Source organism: Antechinus flavipes, chromosome 5, assembly GCF_016432865.1.
Source record: "Antechinus flavipes isolate AdamAnt ecotype Samford, QLD, Australia chromosome 5, AdamAnt_v2, whole genome shotgun sequence".
Classification (NCBI taxonomy): Eukaryota; Metazoa; Chordata; class Mammalia; order Dasyuromorphia; family Dasyuridae; genus Antechinus; species Antechinus flavipes.
This window is the reverse complement of record NC_067402.1, coordinates 100,803,432-100,824,060: the sequence shown is the minus strand read 5'-3', so window position 1 is coordinate 100,824,060 and position 20,629 is coordinate 100,803,432. Positions and strand designations below refer to the sequence as shown.

At 39.6% G+C, this 20,629-nt stretch overlaps 1 protein-coding gene across 1 annotated transcript; it reads right to left on the bottom strand.

Annotated features, from left to right (window-relative positions):
- Window positions 1-6,733: 6,733 nt before the first annotated feature.
- LOC127564784 (putative DBH-like monooxygenase protein 2) lies at window positions 6,734-20,197 on the bottom strand. The gene is made up of 13 exons (XM_052001538.1): window positions 19,892-20,197; window positions 16,528-16,674; window positions 14,230-14,391; window positions 13,222-13,305; window positions 12,457-12,624; window positions 12,165-12,267; window positions 11,769-11,935; window positions 10,828-10,919; window positions 10,438-10,534; window positions 10,211-10,270; window positions 9,132-9,265; window positions 7,544-7,658; window positions 6,734-7,164 (listed from the first exon to the last, which is right to left on the bottom strand). The coding sequence occupies exons 1-13, from the start codon at window positions 20,177-20,179 to the stop codon at window positions 6,934-6,936; spliced, it is 1,848 nt and encodes a 615-aa protein (XP_051857498.1). The 5' UTR covers window positions 20,180-20,197; the 3' UTR covers window positions 6,734-6,933.
- Between the last annotated feature and the right edge of the window lie 432 nt (window positions 20,198-20,629).

Here is a 20,629-nt window from a genome sequence, read left to right as displayed (position 1 = left end):
GTTGACATGTAGGATACATTTCATATAATTTACTTTCAGGTATTCTCCATTCCATAAAATCAGATTACCAGTTCTCTACATACCTTCATTTCCTACCATGATGCCCAGTATGTGATCTATATCTGTAATCTTTTGTTTCTTATCTCTCCTCCTTAGGATGCCTTTCTTTCAAAGCACCTAAATTTGGAATTTAGTTGGAATGCCACCTAAAGCCTTCTTTCATTATCCTTTTTAATGCTCTCAATTTCTTGACATTACTTAATATTAAACAGTTCAAGCTTTGTATGTTCTTATCTGTGTAGATGCTATATACTCCAAGAAGAAAATAACCTTACGATCCATTTTTGTCTTTGTATCATCACAAAATAGCATTGTGCATTATATGTAAAAGTACTTAATAAATACTAATTGAATTGAATTAAATATTTCTCCCATCTGTTTTCATTGCATCTGACCTGTGGCCCCCTCAATCTTTAATCTTGTTCTGACTCCCTTATTTACTTACTTTATTCTCTGTTGGGAACAAATATTGAGAAATCAAAAGATCCCGGAGGAGATCTAGATATTTCCTAGTATGAGAACTGAACAACACTCATTCCTGAGAGAGAAGTTTCTCTTTAGAAGATGAAAACTCATCAGAAGAAGGGTTTTTGTGCTTACGTAACCCATTCATTCTGTATCTAGAGATCTGGATTTACCCAGAAAATTGAATTTTAATCAGAAATATATAAGGATACATATGGATAGATATAAGTAGATAGATATATTATACAGACTTCATTCACCAGTCTTGAAATAAGATCAAACAACCCTGTTTATTTAAATAATAAACAACCATGGAAACTAGCATTTTCCAGAATTCATATTTGTCTAAAAATCATTTGTGATGATGTTTGTTCTGCATCTGAATTGGAAGAAGACCTTTTGACTGCTGTATACCCTAAGTTTGCGCTGGTCAGACTGTGTGCAAAATTTGTCTTAGGGTTGGTTGGTTGGTTGGTTGATTGGTTGTTGTCCTTTGTTCTTGAAGAGCACCAAGATGTCATCTCTATGTTAGGGTTGAGTTCAATGTGTCTGACTATGGATGATCAGATCAATATGAGCTCAGAATGCTCTGTCACATGTCAGACACAAATAGTCCCCAGGAACATTTGGGGTGGATTCTCTACCTTTGTGCATCTTGTGTTGTACATCCCTTGGGCTAATTCAATTCTGCTTTGCTCATAGAGCTCAGTCAGCACCTTCTCTGATGAGGGCACACTACGCTGGATGGTCCTGTGCCAGTGTCTCCCATGTTGTGGAATCAATGCTAAGGTTCTTAAAAGAGACCTTGAGAATGTCCTTGCAATGCTTCCTTCCTCCCACACTCCCAACCCCCTCCCCCCCACCCCAGACCAGCTACACAGGGCAGTGGATGGAATACTGACCCTGAAATCTGGAGGATCTGAGTTCAAATTCACCTCAGACACCTAATTCTTCCTGTATGAATTATGTGAACCTGGGCAATTCACTTAACCTCAATTGCCTCAACAATAACAAAAAAACAAACAATTGTCTTATTCATCTGTTCCCTGGAGAGGAATGTTGATGAACCTGTGATTAAGTAGAATGTATTTTAAATGGAAATAAAGCATGAGTATAATCTCCTCCTCCTCCTTCTAGAAGAAATATTCTTCGAGCTGTCACAGATTATGGTCATAACTTATTTTAGCACCAGAGGCTTTAGGGTATTGCGAATCACAGTTCTGAATGTTTGGTCTTTGAAATTAATGTTGCTCTAGAAACTCGTTTCATCAGGCTAACTCTTTATACATCCCAGTATTCTTCCATCTGAAAAAATTGTTAGTATTGCTTTCTAATAATGATTAGAGTGACTAATACTTACTTTTCTGTGTTCCATATTTCAGGGTCTACCTACTCACCAGAGAGTTTGAAATAGTTTAAAAATTTATATACTGAGTATCATGATACATGATCCAGATAAGGAATACAATCATTATATATATGGGGCAGCTAAGTGGTGCACTAGAGTGCCAGACCTGGAGTCAGGAAGCCTTATTTTCCCAAGTTCAAATCTTGCCTCAGACATTTAGCAGTGTGACCCTAGGAAAATCCCTTAACTTTGTTTGCCTCAGTTCCTTATCTGTAAAATTATCTGAAAAAGGAAATGACCAGTCACTTCAGAATCCTTGCCAAGAAAAACCCAAATGGGATCATGAAGAGTTGAAGGTGACTGAAAAGACTGAACACCACCACTACCAATACTGAGTATGATGGTACATGGTTACAGATAAGGAATACAATTAGTATACACACACACACATACGCACACACACACACACATATATATATATACACAACACACACATATAACACATATACAAATATACATGTATATGTGTATGTATATATGTATGTATGCACATATAAATATCCAGGACAAGATTTAGATATTTGCCCATAATGAAAATTGGACAATACTCAAACTCTCCAGAAAGAAATCCCAGGCACTATGCTAAGCATTCAGAATACAAAGAAATGCAAAAATAAACAAGAGCAAAAACAGACCCTATTCTCAAGAGACTGAAGTCAAATAATGGAGAAGTTACCATGTAAATAAATATGTATATACAAGATATTCATAGGATAAATTGGAGATTATCTTAGAGAGAAGGTCCTAGGAAAAAGGAAGATTGGAAAGTTTTCTTGAGGAAGGTGAGTTTTAGCTGAAGACTGATAAGCCCGGAAGCAGAAATGAAAAGGGAAAGAATTCCAGACATGGGAAACAGCCAGTGAAAATACATTTCATCAGGCAATATGTTGTCTTGTTTTAAGAATCACAAGGAGTGGGCAGCTAAGTGGTACAGTGATTAGAGTACCAGCCCTGAAGTCAGGAGGACTTGAGTTTAAATCTGGTCTGAGATACTTAACATTTTCTAGCTGTGTGACCTTGGGCAAGTCACTCAACCCCAATTGCCTCAGGAAAAAATAAATTAAAAAAAAATCACAAGGAGGCCAGTATTCCCACATTGTAGAGTTTGTAAAGGGGAGCGAGATATAAGAAGACTGGAAAAGTAGGAAAGGGAACGATGTGAGTGTCAGACAAAGGATTTTATATTTGATATTGAAAGTGATAGGGAATTACTGGAGATTATTGAATAAAAGAGTGACATGGGTGGACCTATGTTTTAGAAAGATCAATTGGAGAATGGATTGGAAAGGAGAAACTTACGGAAAGAAGACCAGACCAAAGAAAATTGCAATAATCCAGGAATGAGATGATGAGGGCTTGCAGCAGGGTAATGGCAGTGTCAGAAAAGAGCATAAACAAAATGTCCAACAGAATTGATAATTGTAGGCAACAGATTGAATAATGGATGTGAGAAAGGGAGAAGTGTCATTCTCGACACCTAGATTTTGAACTTGAGTGACTGAGAAGATGGTAGTACCTTCAACAATAATAGGAAAGTTGCGGGGAAAGGAGGATTTAGGGTTATTAAGATAATGAGTTTGTTTTAGACATGTGAAGTTTAAGGATTCTATCAAGCACATAGTTTAGATGTCCAACAGGCAGTGGAGAAGCTAGACTATAAGTCAGGAGAGAGATCAGGGCTAGATAACTATGATGCAGGAAAGATTCCTTTCTAGATTCCCACCCTCTCCTAGTTAATAATGTAAATTGCCCTTTAACTCACAAATCCTGGTCCCTTTGAATTCCAATAGAAGATCTGACAGGTCAGATCTCCAGCCCCACCCAGATATGAGCCAACTTTGGGGCTACACCCGAAAGCCCCTCGAGCTAAGTCTCCTATTATAAAAAGGCCTTGCTGGGAACCCCTCTTTGCAGAGATTCCAAACATGGCTACCATGTGAGGACCCTCTGTCCACTGGACCTTCTGTCCAGTGCCCTCCTTATCTCTACCTTCGTCTATACTTTAACTTTGCTTATCTAATAATAAACCTCTTTTATCAATCTAGCTCTCTGGGCCAATAAATGCTTTTATTGGGAACACGCGCCGCTACTAGACCCCTTTGCGCCAAGTCTGTACCCCAAACCTGCCACTAGACCTTAACCCTAATTTCATTTAGGTACCCCAAAGCTAGACCTCAACAACTAGATCTGAGAATCATCAGTATGGAAAAGACAAATTAATAGGAGCTGGTGATAAACCACAGATCTAAGGAAGAAGAGTAGAGGGCTCAGAATAGAATCTAAGGGACCACACACATTTTAGCCAGTAGGATCTGAATAAAGATTCAGGAACAGCAAAAGAAAAGGAGCAGCCACAGAGAAGGAGATAACTTGGAGGGAATAGTGTCACAAAAACCCAGAGAGATATGAGTATCAAGGGAAAGAGGGTGATTGATAGTGTCAAAGACCCCAGAGAAAAATAAAAGATGAGGATAAGAAAAGGCCGTCAGGTTACTAATTAAGAGATCATGTTTTGCTTCACACACACACACACACACACACACACACACACACACACACACACACACAAGTGTAAATAGATATGAGGGGTTGTTTAGAGCCCTTCACCATTTGAATCATTGACTTATTGTGGGGGGAATTGGGCCTTGGTTTTTTCAGTGATATATGAGATAATGTTTTTAACTCAGAGAATAGGAAAGGGGGATCCATATAGATGTGTATTTATTTAAATTCATGTGTCTGGGAATGGCCTGGGACGGGATGGATTAAAAATATTTTCTGTCCATTTAATGTAATTATGTGATTGTAATGTAAATAACTAAATGAGATGTTAAGGTATTGTGTTTTTTTCCTCTTTACTGTTAGTAAACAACCACAAAAAACTATAAATGATAATTTGTGGAAGGAGAAAATATTAACACTATGGAGATCAGAGAAGAAATCATATAAGAAATGATAAGAGCTAGGTCTTGAAGGAAGTTTATAGTCTTAAAGCAAAGGTGATAGAAAGTGCTTTCTCGTTGGGGAGGACAGCCTGTGCAAAGACATGGAGGTGGAAGATATTGAATTCAGGGAGTAGTGAGAAGATGAGTTGCATTTTTTAGGGTTACTATGTCATTTTTATGTGACACATTGTAGTTAGCACAGATGAGCAATTTGTAGTGACCCAGGACCTAGCTTTGTTAGATTTATAAAAAATTCTGATTTGTTTGTTCTATACTTAAGCAACCCATATAATTCCTTTCTTCCCTCAGATCCTGAAAAAGAAATCTCAAATCTCTTTATGCCAGATTTCATAAAAACAAAACCAGGTTCAGGTTGTACCTTCTTTCCCCATAGCCCACTAATATCAAGGAGCAAGTTACTTTTTGTTCCTAGCTAGTTTACTCATTGTAGGACTCAGTAAATATTTTTTGAATGAATTGTCTCATATACTTTTTTTTAATATATTTTTTTAAATTTTTATTTACTCATATACTTTTGTCTACTGATATCATTCCTCCAGAAAACTGTAAACATCTGGAGGGCAGGGGTTGTTTGTGGTTTTGTCCATTTTTCTTTTCATCTACAAATATCCTGTCTGTAGAAAGTGCTTAATAAATGCTTGTGAGATTGGAACCAATGTGTTAGAATGAACTGTGGTTGTGCTTTAAAGGTGAGCCACCCTTTCTACCTCTTCAGGGTTAATAAAAGATCCAAGGAGGTCAGATGAATAGAAAAATGAGAGCCATTTAAGAATTCAAAGTAAAGATGGTTGTTTTAATAACTATTGTTATGGACTTTCAAGGTTTCTATGAGCTAAGAAGGCTCCAGAGAATGCTCCTGTCATACATACATAAATATATTATGTATTATACACACATGTATGTGTGTATTTTCTTCCCTCTATGTCTCTCAATAAAATAATGGACCCAAGAAGCTCTGTTCTGCCTGTGAATTAGGCAAAGATAGTTGATGGTCTTATCTTAAAGAATTAGTCAATTTGAATCTGTGGTAAAGTGCTGTTTTTTGACCGTGACTTAATGAACTTTATGTACAAGAGGATGTATTTTAATTCTCTTTGCACCTGTGATTACTCATGAAGTCTTAATTAAATTAGATGCTTTCTTAATATCCAGTATAATCATTCTGTATGTAAATATTAGTGTAATAAGAGTGATGGAATGGAGAATGTACCCTAGATCTTTGTAATGGTCTGCCTGCTCTGGATCCTTGCTTAAGAGTGTATGAGACCAGAGGAAGATAGATGGAAATAAGAGGGATTTAAGCCATTTATATCAGGAGTGACTGAACCATAAGGGCCTGTATGGCTCCTGTCTGGGATATTTTGAGCATTTATGTTGCCCAAATACAGGGAGTTTCCTGATGGGGGAATCTATGACTTTAAATGTGTTTTGAATTATCAAGCAACTGGATAGCTTTTGGCACATGCAGCACGTTAGCTCAAGGGGAGAAGGTGGAGATATGGGACAAGAGAGTTCTGTTGTGTTTTTAGAAGCCTTCCCCATTTGAAGAAAACGCCTTGCCCAATTTTCTTACTTTTCAGATCATGTAACCGGTACCCCCTCAGGGATACAGCTTCTCTCTTCTTTGCTCGATCCTCCAAGGAAGTGCCAGATTAGACAGTAAGAAGTATCAGGGAATAGGGGAGGAGGTATGGACAGAGTTTAACTCCTTTCCCAAATTGTGGTGCTCTCACATCCTCACTAGGATAGCTTCTCCACTTCACTCTTTGATCAGAGATTTATTCAAAAAACACCCAGCTCCTAGCTAGTGAATCCTCAGGCTTTATTAGGCAAATTTTCATCATTTCAGAACTTTTATTGGATAAGAGCCGAGACTGAGTTTTGAGAGGGTTGTCACTCCATGTCAGAATCAGGGGTGGGATGAGGGGAAGGCTTTTTTTGTGGGGGAAGGGATAGAGGAGGAATCAGGGTCAGTGAGGACAGGAAGGAAGTTTTCATGTATATGGCCCTAAGCGTGGGAGTCTCAGGATGGCCTCAGACTGCACCTTGGAGGGAATCCAGAAGCCAAGAAAAGACCCCCTGTAGAAGTAGGAGAATAGTTAAGGGAACTGTAGGACTGGAGCCAGAATGGACTAGAGGGGCAGCTCGGTATCCTGCAGGGGTCTTGTCTCCTGGTTCTACTTTGCCCCCTGTGGACTCCAAGCAAGGCCCACGGGGAGTAGGAATTATGTCTGGAATGTGGCCTGTCTGATTCTTTACCAACTCCTGAAGACAAAAAGGAAGAATAAATGACTTTGAGAGAAGTAGAGGCTGGGAGAAGAAGGAGGGGGAAGAGCCTCCTCCTCTGTCTGCACCTTCCCCTTTTATTAGGTGAGCTCCACCATCACTCACACCCTAGCGAATGATATTCTCCTCATTGAGGGAATTATTCCTTTCCTCCTATCCTCCCAAAGCATCACTACAATGTCCTACTCTTCAGCTGCCCTCCCTCCTTATTTTCTCAATCCCCTTCCCTCTCTTTAGCCTTTTCCAGCCTTTAGACTCCCACACTCAGTCCTTTCCTTCCCTCTCTCATTTTTCATCCTCATGGCCTCCCATCCTTCCCCAAACCTTAAAGCAGAGACGATCCAACTTGGTCACTCACATCAATGGTCTTTATTACCACCACCTGGTCAGCCATCTTGCAGGCTTTCTCTGCTTTTTTGATGTTTTCTGGGGTCCAGTCAACATTATTCATGGCCATCATGCCCTCCATGGAACTGTAAGAAGAGAGTGAATGGGAAGGGGAGGTGGGAAATATAAGAATCATTAGGAAAATGGGCATGAGATAAAAAAAAAAAAAATATGAGAAAACATAAAGTGGAAGGAATAGAAAAGGGAATTAGACCAGTACAAGATAAACAAGCTGGATGGCCACCGAGAGTGGAACACATGAAGAGGCACTCATGAAGGACACAAATAATCCTTTTAATAAAGACATACAGTTTTAATGCTCTAAAACGTTATTCTCTATGGCATATAATATTTACTAGGTAATAAGTCGAGTTGAATATGCTAACATGAAGATTAAACCTGGACAGGTAACACAGGGATTATTATTCATCTGACATTAATTTAAGGATAATTGACATTTTTAGTAGATGGTGAGATAAAAATTGGGGGAGTTAGGTAGCACAGTGGATAGAGCACTAGAACTGAAATCATCTTCCTGAGGAGTCCAAATCCAGTCTCTGACACATGCTAGCTGTATGAATCCGGGCAAATCACTTCTCCCTGTTTGCCTCAGTTTCCTCATCTGTAAAATGACTTAGAGAAATAAATAGCAAACTACTCTAGTACTTTTACCAAGGAAACCCCAAAATGGGAACATGAAGAGTCAGAGGCAACTGAATGAATTGAACAACAAGAAGAAGGTAAGAACTCTCTCTTCCTAACACTCCAGTCTCCAATAAGAAATGCTTTGGGCAATCAGCATGATTTGTGGCTTCTCATAATGAGAAACTTCCAGTATGGGCTCTGAAGGAGGGATTTCTGTGTACTTTTGCCTCACTTGAATTCAATTAACTCATAAGTCAACACATTGGTCCTCTTCAAGAATGAAGGATGAAGAACAATAAGACTCATTGTATAAGATCTAGGAAGTCATCAGAGGCACAAAAAAGTTTAATTTGTCCAGAGGACTACAGCTAGTTAGCAAGTATCAGATATGAGATCCATACTTGGGTTTTCTTTCTCCAAGACTAGCATTCTCCTTCACTATGGCCATTCACTAATTCTTTTAGCAATTTATATTTGTAGAAATTATGTATGAATTCCTCTATTGAAACACAATGAAAAACCTAGAGGAAATTTGATGGGGAGAGAAGAAAGAGATATAAAAACAGACCGATATGAGATTAGGTAGGTGGGAAATATTCTTTTAAAGGAAAACAAAGACTTTGATTAAATCAAAATGATATATGAGAAGAATGTAGACATGCATAATTCATGCAGAAGTCCATATTGCATAATAATTAGGATTCCTAGAACCAATAATTCTAATCTATTTCTCTGAGTAGCCCTTGCTGACAGGTCCATACATAAAATCCTTATCAAGTAATGAATTGCAAGATACTGGTAATAAAAAAAGGTAGGGAAAGCAGTTAGGAGAATAGCAGTAGCCCAGAAAGAAGTTTTCCAGGTCTCTAATTGTGCTCCTCCTCCTCCTCCTCCTTCTCCTTTTCCAGGTATACTTACTCGATGCTTCTTCTCCAAGTTCGTGGGCCACATGGATGATGTCTGGGTACCCCATGCAGCTGGAGATGTTGTTCCGGGGATAGTAGAAGAGAAAGATGAGACACATCTCATTAATGGTACTTGGGCCACCCTGGAGTAGGAGAAAGAAAGACAGAAACACAGAGGACAGAGGCAGGAAGAGACAGAAACACAAAACAACAGAGCTTGGATGAGGTAAGGAACTTCCAGGAGAGTTCAATTTCTCCTCTTTCTCTATGATAGAGTCACCTCACCCCTTACTATTTTAACTCCAAATATAAGTGCAATGATTGTTTCTTAATACAGTGGCTCTGACTTCTAGGAACCATGTTAATAGAACCAGAGTCCAAGACTCATTGTCCCCAATTTCTGACCTTAAATATATTAAGGAGCAAAACCTCAGGGCAAAAAGCATACAATGTAGTGGGCAAGATCATAGTGTTATTGGATTATATAAGGGACCCCAAAGATCTTTTAGTCCAACCCCCTCATTTTACAGATGAGATAATTGATGATTAGTCTCAATCTAAACTAGGGGTAATTGAAGGAAGTAGAAAGCAGGGTTATCAAATTCTAGATTCATAGAGCTAAAAGAGACATGTAGTCCAAATATATATATATATATATATATATATATATATATGTATACATATATATGTATAAATACATATACATATACATTACATAAATGTAAAAAGAAGCCAAGGACAAGAAGGGTTAAATGGCTTGCTCAGAGTCACAGGATGATAAGAATGGCAGACCCAGAATTCACCCTCAAGTCCTCTGACTCCCAGGATCTTTTCCATTATAGCACATGATGGCTGCATTCTAGATGAATTCTTTCCCCACCAAGTGCTCCCATCCTCAATAGTGACCTTGAAGTACTGTAGGGTTTCACTATCTCCCCCAACCCGGGGAATATCCTGTAATCTCCCCCTCCCCTTTGTCTCTTCAAGATCCCTCCCCCTTCCCCCATAGCAGTGTGTCTAACTGGCACATTTAGCGATGCTCACCCTAGATGCTCAGATTTCTAGGGACAGCTCTGGGAGGCACTTACAAAGGTGAGCGTGGTACGATCGAGGGTCTGGTAGTGACACTCCACCAACAATTCATCTCCCTGCCCAGAGTGAAACACGATGGAAGGAAGTCAGACCGACAAAGGGACAATAAGAAACCAAGAGCAGTCCCAGTCTTAAGGCTTGATTAAGTGGGAGTTATGGATAGCCCTCAGCTATAGTTCTACCACTTGCCTCCCCCCCACCTTCCCATTCCCAAGATTCCCACCATCTTGATTGTTATTCGCTCCTTTAAGTCTCGAGTCTCTTGTAGATTAAAGTCATAGGCGTCATCCTTGCAGATGGTCCTGACCTGCTTTCCGTTCCTATTGGGAGGGAGAGTGGCGTGGGGAAGAAATGGAATAAATAAAGGAGAACACAATAGACTAGAAACCAGGGCAAGGGAGGTATTGTGGACTTCCAGGGAAACTTGTTGCCCATAAAACACGTAACAAATAGGATCTCAATCTCAGTCCCAATCCAAGACCTTTCCTGCTCCTCAATCCCGATATAAGCCCTCCCACTCAGCTGAACTACAGAGGCCCTCTTCTGCCTATCTCCATTCTCACAACTACAACTACTATGACTATATCTCCAGAAAGCAATGTGTTCCCCTTACCTGTACTGCACAGCTTGCAAAGACCTCCCTGCTAGGTGAGTGTGCAGAAGATAACCATAAACTTGGATGTCAGGCACAGGAACCCCATTTATCTGTGACATTGAAGGAGAGGGGCATCTGATTCCCCAAATCCAAACCCAAGTGGGGCTGTACCCTAACTTCCTGTGTATAATTATAAATAAGTATATTATTTCTCTTAACCTTAATTTCCCCATCTATAAAATGAGAGGATTAAACTGTATGATCTATAAGGACTTGGCTACTTTAAAAATTTTATGTGAATAGGGAACTGGACCTGGGCACATATAACTGGAGGTTGATATCTAGATTTCCTGAATGAGAAAATCCAACAGCTTAGATCCTTAGGGAGTTACCTGGAATGAGAAGTTAATTGACTTATCCAAATCACATAGCTAATATGTGTCATAAGCAGGACCTGAACCCATGGCATTTGGGTTCTGAATCAACTTTGTCATGTTGCTCTTCTATCAAAATTCTATGGTCCAATTATAACAACCCACATTTACATAGAACTTTGAGGCTTAAAAATCACTTTACTCAAAATAAGCTTGTATTTTCATGAGCCTCATTTTACAAATGAAGAAACTAAGGTTCTATTTGAGGAAGTGATTTGCCTTTGGTCACACTTTGCCCATTTAACCTTGGTTTCTCAGTGATGCTTTTCCTCTCCCAGATTCTCCCTTCATTCCCTTTCTTTCCAGGCTCTTACTTTTCTTGCAAAATGCCCTACTATCTGTGTACCTTTTACTTATTCTCCTTTTGCTCCCCAGGCATTCCCCAGCACCTAATTTCCAGAACCACATCTTATGTAATGTTTTGGGGCCAAAGATGATAGTAGGGTTCTGGAGAGGGACAATGTAGAAGGCAGAGGGTAGCTCTGGATCTCAAGGAGAGAAGTGGTGGTGAGATCTTGACCTCACCTCATCAAACTGTTCAGTCATACAGAGCCCATAGGACATGAAAGACTCTGCTCCTGGTGGTATGAAGTGGATGGGGAAGGTAAAGAATCCAAGCTGGAGGACTCCCATATCATATTTGCGCAGGATGGGGGTGAAGTAAACTCGAATCCCAGAAGAGTCATATACACCTGGCCAAAGGGAAACATGCTTATTGGAAAGTGAGGGACAAGTTGCCAAATGGACAGAGAAAGGTTTAGTTGGGGGAAAAGGAGGTCAGAAGAAGAGGCTCAGGGACTGGAGAAGAGCCAAAAGTCTCTGACAGGGACCCTCATTTCTATATTTGTCCTGCTCCTTAAAGAAATCAGCCCATCCCCATTAGTTGCACCTTACCCAGCCACCCGATCCCTATTCTCTCACCAGGAAGATTGTGGAAATTGCTATAGTGAATCTCTAGCCGGATCCACTGGGGGTCCAGGGGAGTCCCAAGGGAAATGCCCACATCATCTGGAAACTGGTAGCTCTGGGGTAGAAGGTAAAAATGGTGAGAACTAAGCAGAGACAAGTCAGGCTCTGATCCTCCCCCAAGCATTTTAGCCCCTAAATACTCTTGCTTCCACCCATCCTCTGATGGACAGATGTCCAGCCCCCCAGATCTTTCAACTACATGCCCTCCTTCAAGCCAATAATTCTCTCAGCATCTAGGACTTACAGTGCCTCCGACAGCCCAGCCCACGATCACTTGGGAGCAGAGGGAGAAGGCAGGATCAGCACCATAGCAGTCACTGATGCCCGTCGGGAGGGCACTGGCATTGCCACAGGCATAAACCAGGATGTGGTGCACCATCGTCTCATTGTGGTAGATCAGCTTTGGCTCAAACTTGGGGCAAAAGATTACGAGGGAGATGAGGGGGAGTTTGTTCTCCTTCCCTCGCTCTGAAGCAAGAGTCTGGTCAAGACTAAATTTATTTCTTATTGCCCTTCATTACAGATCCCATTACCCTCCTTCCTTCTTTGGAACTTTTAGACCAGAGTTAGCAACTTTCTATTTACTATAATATTTTATTTTGCATTATAATTATTTGTTTATGGAGCTTGCTTGCCTCCTGTACTATTCAACTATAAACTCTTTCAGGGCAGGGATGCTGTTTTACTTATCTCTTAGAAGCCATTGGACTTTCTGTAATGGATCAAGTTCTGAGATCAAGGCATATCAAAATTTATTTTCTTCTTCATTCTTTGGCAGTGATTAATCATAACATACAATTTACCTAACTATTATCACTTGTTACATGGAATGTTTCTGTGGAGTATCCAATCCGCTACAAATTATAATTCATGGATTTGAGGATTGGTCTCATTCTACAGTATTCTTAATCTAGGACTATTCCCTTCCCTCTCATTATAACCTTGGTCTAGTAGCTCCTTTCTCCTCAGTCCCTTGGCTTTTCCTTCACCCTTCCCACCTTGGCTTCACCTTATAGATGTGATGCTTCTCCTTGACGATGGGCAGGGGAAGAAAGGTGCAGGCATAAGTCGTGTCATCTTCAGGGATGAGAAACTGGGTTGGAGAGAGACAAAAACATCTAGCTGAGATGGGGACATGAATCTGAGGTTGGGAACAGGGGTGAGACTCAAGACAGGATGAAAAACATGATAAGAGCCTAGGATTTGAATCTAAGGGTCTGTATTTAAATACTATTGATATAAACTTGGAAGATTAATTTAATCTTTCTGTGGATCCATTTCTCATCTATATAATGGGGACCTTTATTTGGATGGTCTCTAAACTCTCTTCTAGCAGGTTCTTCTAGAGATGAATGGAGAAATGTATGGTCCAACTGACCATACCATGTCTGAATTATAACCATGTCTTTAAATTTTTGGTCAACTCTTAAGGAGATGTGGAAATATGGTATATACATTTGGAGTGGTTTGGGGAGGGAGGTAGAAAAGACTTGGTTGATCTAGTTTGGTCTCTTCTTGAGGAAGATTCTGTTGCATGAAAAAATCCAGAAGCTAATTGAAAGATCAGTAAAATATTACTCATTAGATAGCTGAGAGTGAGGTGTATTTATGAGATAATGAGATGAGAGAAAGGTATTTAGTGTTCAATGACTGCTTTTGCATCCTCATTCATTAGCTGAAAATAATTATTTTCAATTTATATCAACTCCCTTAATACTATACTATACTATACTATAATTCTGGAAATTGAAGGGTTTTTGTTTAAGGAATAAATAAAAAAAATAAAAGAGAGTCCCCTTCCCACTTTCATCATTTTCAATGTCCTGCTTCCTTTCTACCCCCCCCCCCCAACTCTATTTCTAATCTTTAAGAGTTGTCTGGTACTTTCCTTTTCCCCCTGCCTATATGTGCCTCTCCTCTCCTTTCTGGTCCAGGGGTAGTGTGAGAAAGCTTGAGAAGATTAGGTTTGGGGAACTGGAAGTCGGGGCCTCAGCATTTCAATGAACATGTTTCTCACATCAGTGATCTCCAAGTCATGAATGTAAGAGATTGCGGGGGCATCAAGATCATCAGGATGGACAATCTGCAGCAGAAAGATTGACTTGACAAAGGTGCGCTCCCTCTCCAGCTTTATTGTGTCATCCAGCCCATAAGCTGCCAGGACCCGGATTGTGTCACTCTGAGAAAGGAAACTGAGCATCAGTTGAGGGATATGAAGAATGTCTTCTCAATAGCAATCATCATACACTTAGATAAACATAACTGCCATGTATATTGAACCTAGCTCCCACGAAGAGATGTGGATGATGGATAACTCTGCAGTATGCTCCGTACAGAAAGAAATGTTATGATTCCTAAAATTGACATTGTTCAGAAAAGAATCCATGGAGAAAGATGCTGTAGATATAAAGTTGGCTCCTCAACATGTCTCCATTTTTCCTTCCTAGAAACTGCGGAAAGACAACTTCTTTCTCCTTGGTTAAGATTGTGTATTGTGAACCATGATTATTAGAGTTAAGATCTTAACGACTACCCCAGCTGAAGAATTCATTCATACTTGATCTTCTCAGCTTTATTCTAATCTATATCACTTCTCTGATTTTTGTTTGCTGCATTATTTGCCTAAAAGAGTTTACTAACTATTCTTTGTGGTGAACTATTATATAATCAGTGTTTGGTGGGAAGGAGTGAAACTAATAAAAATAAATGTAGAGCTAATCTTAATCCCTTTGAGAGTGCTCATTAGTGCCATTTTTTTTCCTGAACTTTGTGTCTCTAGACAAGACCTATATTTTAGCTGTGGCAAATATAATTCTAGTTGGATAAGGATGGCAATGATGGTCGGGGAATGCTAGGACTGGGGCCTGGTTCCCGGAGTTTGGAGCTTGGAGCCCCAGTAATCCCAGCATTTTAGCCACTCAGAGAACTATTTGTATTAAATTCTAATGAGAGCAGGTTGGGGCTTCCAAGACCTAGGACAAAGATAGTTGTAATTATGAGGGACATAATTATGCAATTGCATTTATTATAAGAGAGCAATATGGACTTCTCCTTAGAGCATCCATTCCAGGAACCATGTCTACATCCTCTTACAAAATGCAGTGATATCAGTATCAGGAAACCTATGGTCATCAGTGGTAACAATTTGTACTTTAACTATTAGAGGTATTTTGCATATGTCTAATGGCTCCTTTCTAATAGAAAAACTCCTTTGGGACCACTAATTCTTTTTATGTTTCCTTATCTCCACATACTTTGTGATCCTCATACCTGGAATCATTTCCCTCCTTATTTCTGCCTTTTGTTTTCTCCGGTTTTCTTTAAGATCTAGCTAAAATTCTACCTTCTGTAAAATAGATTTTCTAATCCTCTTAATGCTAGAGCCTTACCTTTAAGATTAATTCCAATTTATCCTATATACATCTTGTTTGTATGTAGCAGACTACTGCCTTAGACTGTGTATTCCTTGAGAGCAGGAATGCTTTTTCTGACCTTTTTTTGGAGGGTCATTGCAAGCACTTATTACAGTTCCTGGCACTTACTTCATAAGCTCTTGTTAACATGGCTTGACAAACCAAATACTATTGGAGACTGGATCAAAGAGTATACAGCCTTAATGGTGCTTTTAAGCCCAGTATACCCTCTTAATGGGGTAAAGACTCTACCCTTGGATCTCTTCTCAGCAAAGATAAGCCAATCACACATGATATCTATCTATTTCATCCAAGAGTTGCAGCTCTACATTGAGATAATCCTTGTTTATCATACAAATTAATGTACATACATATAATCAAAAGGTAAATAAATCTCTTCAGAGTCTACTCCTATTCAGTATAGGTTTCTCTAAGGAGAGTTTGACAGGGAATAAAAATTGGAAAATAGATTTCAGAGCTGAAAGGGACCTTAGAGGATAACCCTTTGTGTAACCCTTTCATTTTACAGATAAGAAAACCAAAACCCATGTATATAGAAAACTTGCCCAAGTTTACACAGGTACAAAGTGATAGAAATGGGATTCGAAATCAGGTTCTTGACTCCAAAATCTATTTCTCTTTCCATTGTACCATCTGTCTCCCACATATGGGACTTCAGCCTGTAGAAGGGCTCATGAGAGAGGATGAGGGAAGGCTTTGTTTGAGGACAAGGGGTAGTGGGAAAGTAACCCTAGAAAAAATGAGAGCCTTGGATTCTAACCTTATTTGGGGGTGATTCCAAGTCCCTCAGGGGAAAGAACTTCAACAAAAATGTTTTAGAATTCAAATTTTAGAAAATTGGTCCCCACCCACCAGTACCCCCTACCCTCCTCTGTTATTACTGTGATGTCTCCATCATGGGAGTCACAGGTGCGGAAGGGTCGGGAGAAGCGCATGGTGGTGTAGACAGCATCTTCTTTTAGCAATTGCAACTCTGCATCCTGGCTCCCATCCTCCTTCAGGGTATCATCATCTACCAAGTGCTGGTCCTGCCATGTGGGAAAAAAGAGAATAGGAAGATGCCATACACAGAAGAATTGTGCCTCTGAATCAGAAGGGGAATGCCATAAGAGTAAGGCTTAGATCTCTTTCCTCATAACAGTTAGCACCTACCAGGCTAAGGCTTCAGGAAATACTCTGTTACATTCACACACTTCCCAAGAAACACTTCCCTTTTCCTCTCCCCTCCCGCCCCCCCCCCCCCACACACATCAGAGTTTCAGAATATTTGCACATGAAGGCTGGAATATCTATTAAATTACATATTGATATAAATTACATATATTAAATTAATCCCTTTATATTACAGATGAGAAAACTGAAGTCTCTGATTTCATAATCACCTCTTTCTATTTGCACCAACTTTTTCATTATTCCTCTTCAATGATTATTTCTAATACCATACTCTCAAAGTACTGAATTGATTTTTACTATTAGGTAATTTTTCACAGGTATCAAAATTTGTTTTTATCTTAAACTAAATTGTAAGCTCCTCAAGGGCAGGGAATCATGCCTTATACCTATGGTTATTCTATATTTTGCTCTTAGAGTCTTAATTTCAAAGAAAGTAGCCAAGAACTCATGGAATAATTGGTCTTAAGATAAAGGATTTGGAGCAGCTGAGTATACCTTCACTACATCATAGGACTTCAGATGCCATTTACTCTGGCTCCCTGATTTTATAAATGAAGAAATAGAAGTCAAGAGGGGCTTAATGATTTGTATAAAACCAATCAGATAATAAGTAACAGAGATAAAATGATCTTAATATTTCAATCCTACACCCCTTTCTCTACTTTACAGATGAGGAAACTGACTTCTAGACTGGTGAAATGAGTTATAGGTTCCTTTTAAAAATTTTGCATGTAAAAAACAAAAACAAAAACAAAAAAAATTAAAAAATTTACATACATGGTTAATTTTTAACATTCATTTTTTAAATTGAGTTACAAATTCTCTTCCTTCCTCTCCCTTCTCTGAGACAGGAAGCAATTTGATTTAGATTATATGTGTACAATTATGCAAAATATATTTCCAAAATAGTTATATTGTAAAAGAAAACACAGACTCCCAAAAAAGACCTTGGAAAAAAAGTAAAGAAAGTGAAAAGATCTGCATTCAGACTCCATCAGTTCTTTTTCTGTAGGTGAATAGCATTTTTTATCACTAGTCTTTTGGAATTGTTTTGGATATTGTATTGCTGAGAATAGCTAAGGCATTCACAATTGATTCTTGATGTTACTGTGCACAATATTTTCTTGCTTCTGCTCACTTCATCGTAGGTCCTTTTTTTATAAGGTTTTGCAAAAGACACATCCTTTGTCAGATCATATGTAACAAATTTAGTTTCCTGAAATTATGACTCATCTACTTATAGCTAATATGGCCATTAGGTGATGATGCTGTAGTGTGTATAATGCCAGCCCTGAAGTCAGGCAGGAATATTCCTGAGTTCAAATCTGACCTTGTTATTTGTCTTTCAGTCTTGAAGGTGATGCCGTGAAATGCAAGTGAATTGGCTTTGAATGAAAAGGGGCTGAGTCCAAAGGCTCCATCAGGATGACTGAAGATGGCCCTGGATGCAGTGGGAGACCTTGGCCTTTTTAATCTAAGGTCTTTACCAGGTCTCAGTTTGATTGAGGCAACACCCATTTAGTGATTAAAATTAGGTAAGAAATGAGGCAAAGAATGGCCAAACAAATAGATAAATAAATAAATATAAAAGGAGTTAATCTGAGAGGGGAAGACCTTCAGGATTTCTGGCCAGAATAGCAACAATTACTACTTATATTCATTTTTAAGCAAATAATGAGAAGGAAGGAAGGAAGGAAGAAGGGAAGGAAGAAAAGAAAGAAGGAAGGAGGGAGAAAGAAAGGAAAGGAAGGAGGGAAGAAACTCTATTGCATTCTCAGTGAGCAGCTTCCACTTCATTCTTGAAGATAACCCATGAGGTCAGGAAGATGATGTTATGACACATATTAGCTGAACGACTCTAGGAAAAATTGTTTAATCCTGTTTATAAAATGAGCTGGAGAAGGAAATAGCAAACCTCTCCAATATCTTTGCCAAGAAAATTCCAAATGGAGTCATGAGGAATCAAACATGATTGAAATGATTGAACAACAACTCATAGCTAATATAAACCCTATATATAGTAAACATTCAATAAATATTTATTGAAGTATTACTTTTCAGCTCTCTGTATGTGTGTGTGTATTTTCTATTCTTTGAATTAAGTGGTAATGATGCCCTGTATTCTTTCTTCTCTTTCATAAAGGCAGAAAATAGAGAATACATTGAAATGATATCCAAAGGTTCTCATTTTATGGTTTGGATTTGGATGGAGCCAATAGAATATCATAGAGTACAATTCCCTAATTTTACATAGGAATGAATTGGAGGCCACGGAGATTTGATTTGTCCAAGGGTAAGCAGATAGCAAATGGCAGAGATAGAATTTGAACACAAATCATGTGATTCTTATTAAAGTGTGTCATTTCTATTGTATATTTCTGTGTCTCCAAATGAACAAAGACCACTGACTACTAGAGTTAGAAGAACCAGAAAAAAAGATTTTCAAATCTATTTTCTAGGTGAAGAAAGAGAGGCATAGTGGAATTAAATGATTTATATCTCCTGACTTCCAGAGCAATGCACTTCCCAATATATTGTATTCAGCTATAAATAGATAGTTTTGGACATTGGTTGACTATATGTACTGCTGCTTAGTAGCGTCGGGTCCCCACTGGGATAAACGATCATTTTAATTCTCTCAATCTCATTTTTTTTTCATCAGCCAAAGGAAGAGATTGTTACTAAATGATAGTGAAGTTTCTTCCATTTTTAATGGTCTATGATCCTCTTTATGTGTTTCTTGACATAGATATACTGGGACAGGTCCAGGTGTAAACATTGTCCCTGGAAGTGAAGAGTCTCAGGAAAGCTCCCTTGAGATTGATGAGGTTGTGTCCAGGTTGTGTTTATGGATACAAAATAAAAACTACACATAGGACCTGACACATAATAATTGTTTATTGAGTGACTGAATGCGCCATTGCCCAATGGGGATTAGCAGCCTGATACTCTTGTGATGTTGTTGGCTGTTTTTAAGGTCTCCCTTCCATCTTGCAGAGGGCCCAGAGCTGGCCCCTCTCTAGCAAGTCACTCTCATCCCTAGGAGAGCAGAGAATCTATACCTAGACTCACCGAGAAGTAGACAGTTCCATCAGGCAGGACACCTCCAACCACTAGGTCAGCTCCCACATTGCTGTAGCGATTAGTGACACCAAGGCCCACCCAGCCAGTTGTCCGGACCTGCAGATCAAACGTGATGACTTCGGTCTGAATGTCAAAGTCCCAGCGCAGATATATGACATTGGAGGAGTCAAGGAATCTAGAGTAGCGAAGCGGGGAGGTGGGGCCATGGGGGATTCCTGTGGCAGGAGCAGCCAAGGGTAAGAGCAGGAGTAGCCTGGGAAGCAGGGCACAAGTCATTGCCTTTTGGGGGCCGGGGCAACTTTCTTGCAAATAGGCAGCCCCTGCCTGGGTAGGTCTGGCTTATATGTGTCTGAGATACTTGGGCACCGTGCCACAGGGGAGGAACAGGATGTAGTCCTGGGATCTGATTATCCTGTGGGCGTGGGGAGGTGCCGCTTACATAATCCCGAGGAGGAGAAGTACCCAGATGGGGGTTAAGCCCAAGTCACCAGATAGGGTCTGCACTCCAGAGGAGGAGGTTGGCAAGGAGCCATGGGGGTACAAACATATGCACAAACACACGCTTCTTTTAGATCTCTGGTCCTTCCTCATTCACCCTATTTGGACCCCAGCATCCTAGCCATGATGCTTTGTATTCAAGTCATAAGGGTACCAGAGGTAGAACATGCATAAAACATGCCCTTCTTTTAGATCTCTGGGTTCTTTGTCATGTCAGCCTATTTAGAC

What these genes read in the sequence shown, in the direction of transcription:
- LOC127564784 (XM_052001538.1), bottom strand. Translation starts at nt 20,179, where the DNA reads ATGACTTGTGCCCTGCTTCCCAGGCTACTCCTGCTCTTACCCTTGGCT. An exon ending in CCCATGATGGAGACATCACA is followed by an intron (nt 14,392 to 16,527) that starts GTAATAACAGAG and finishes TTCCTTTCTCAG; the next exon opens with AGTGACACAATCCGGGTCCT. An exon ending in AGAAGCATCACATCTATAAG is followed by an intron (nt 12,625 to 13,221) that starts GTGAAGCCAAGG and finishes TTTTGCCCCAAG; the next exon opens with TTTGAGCCAAAGCTGATCTA.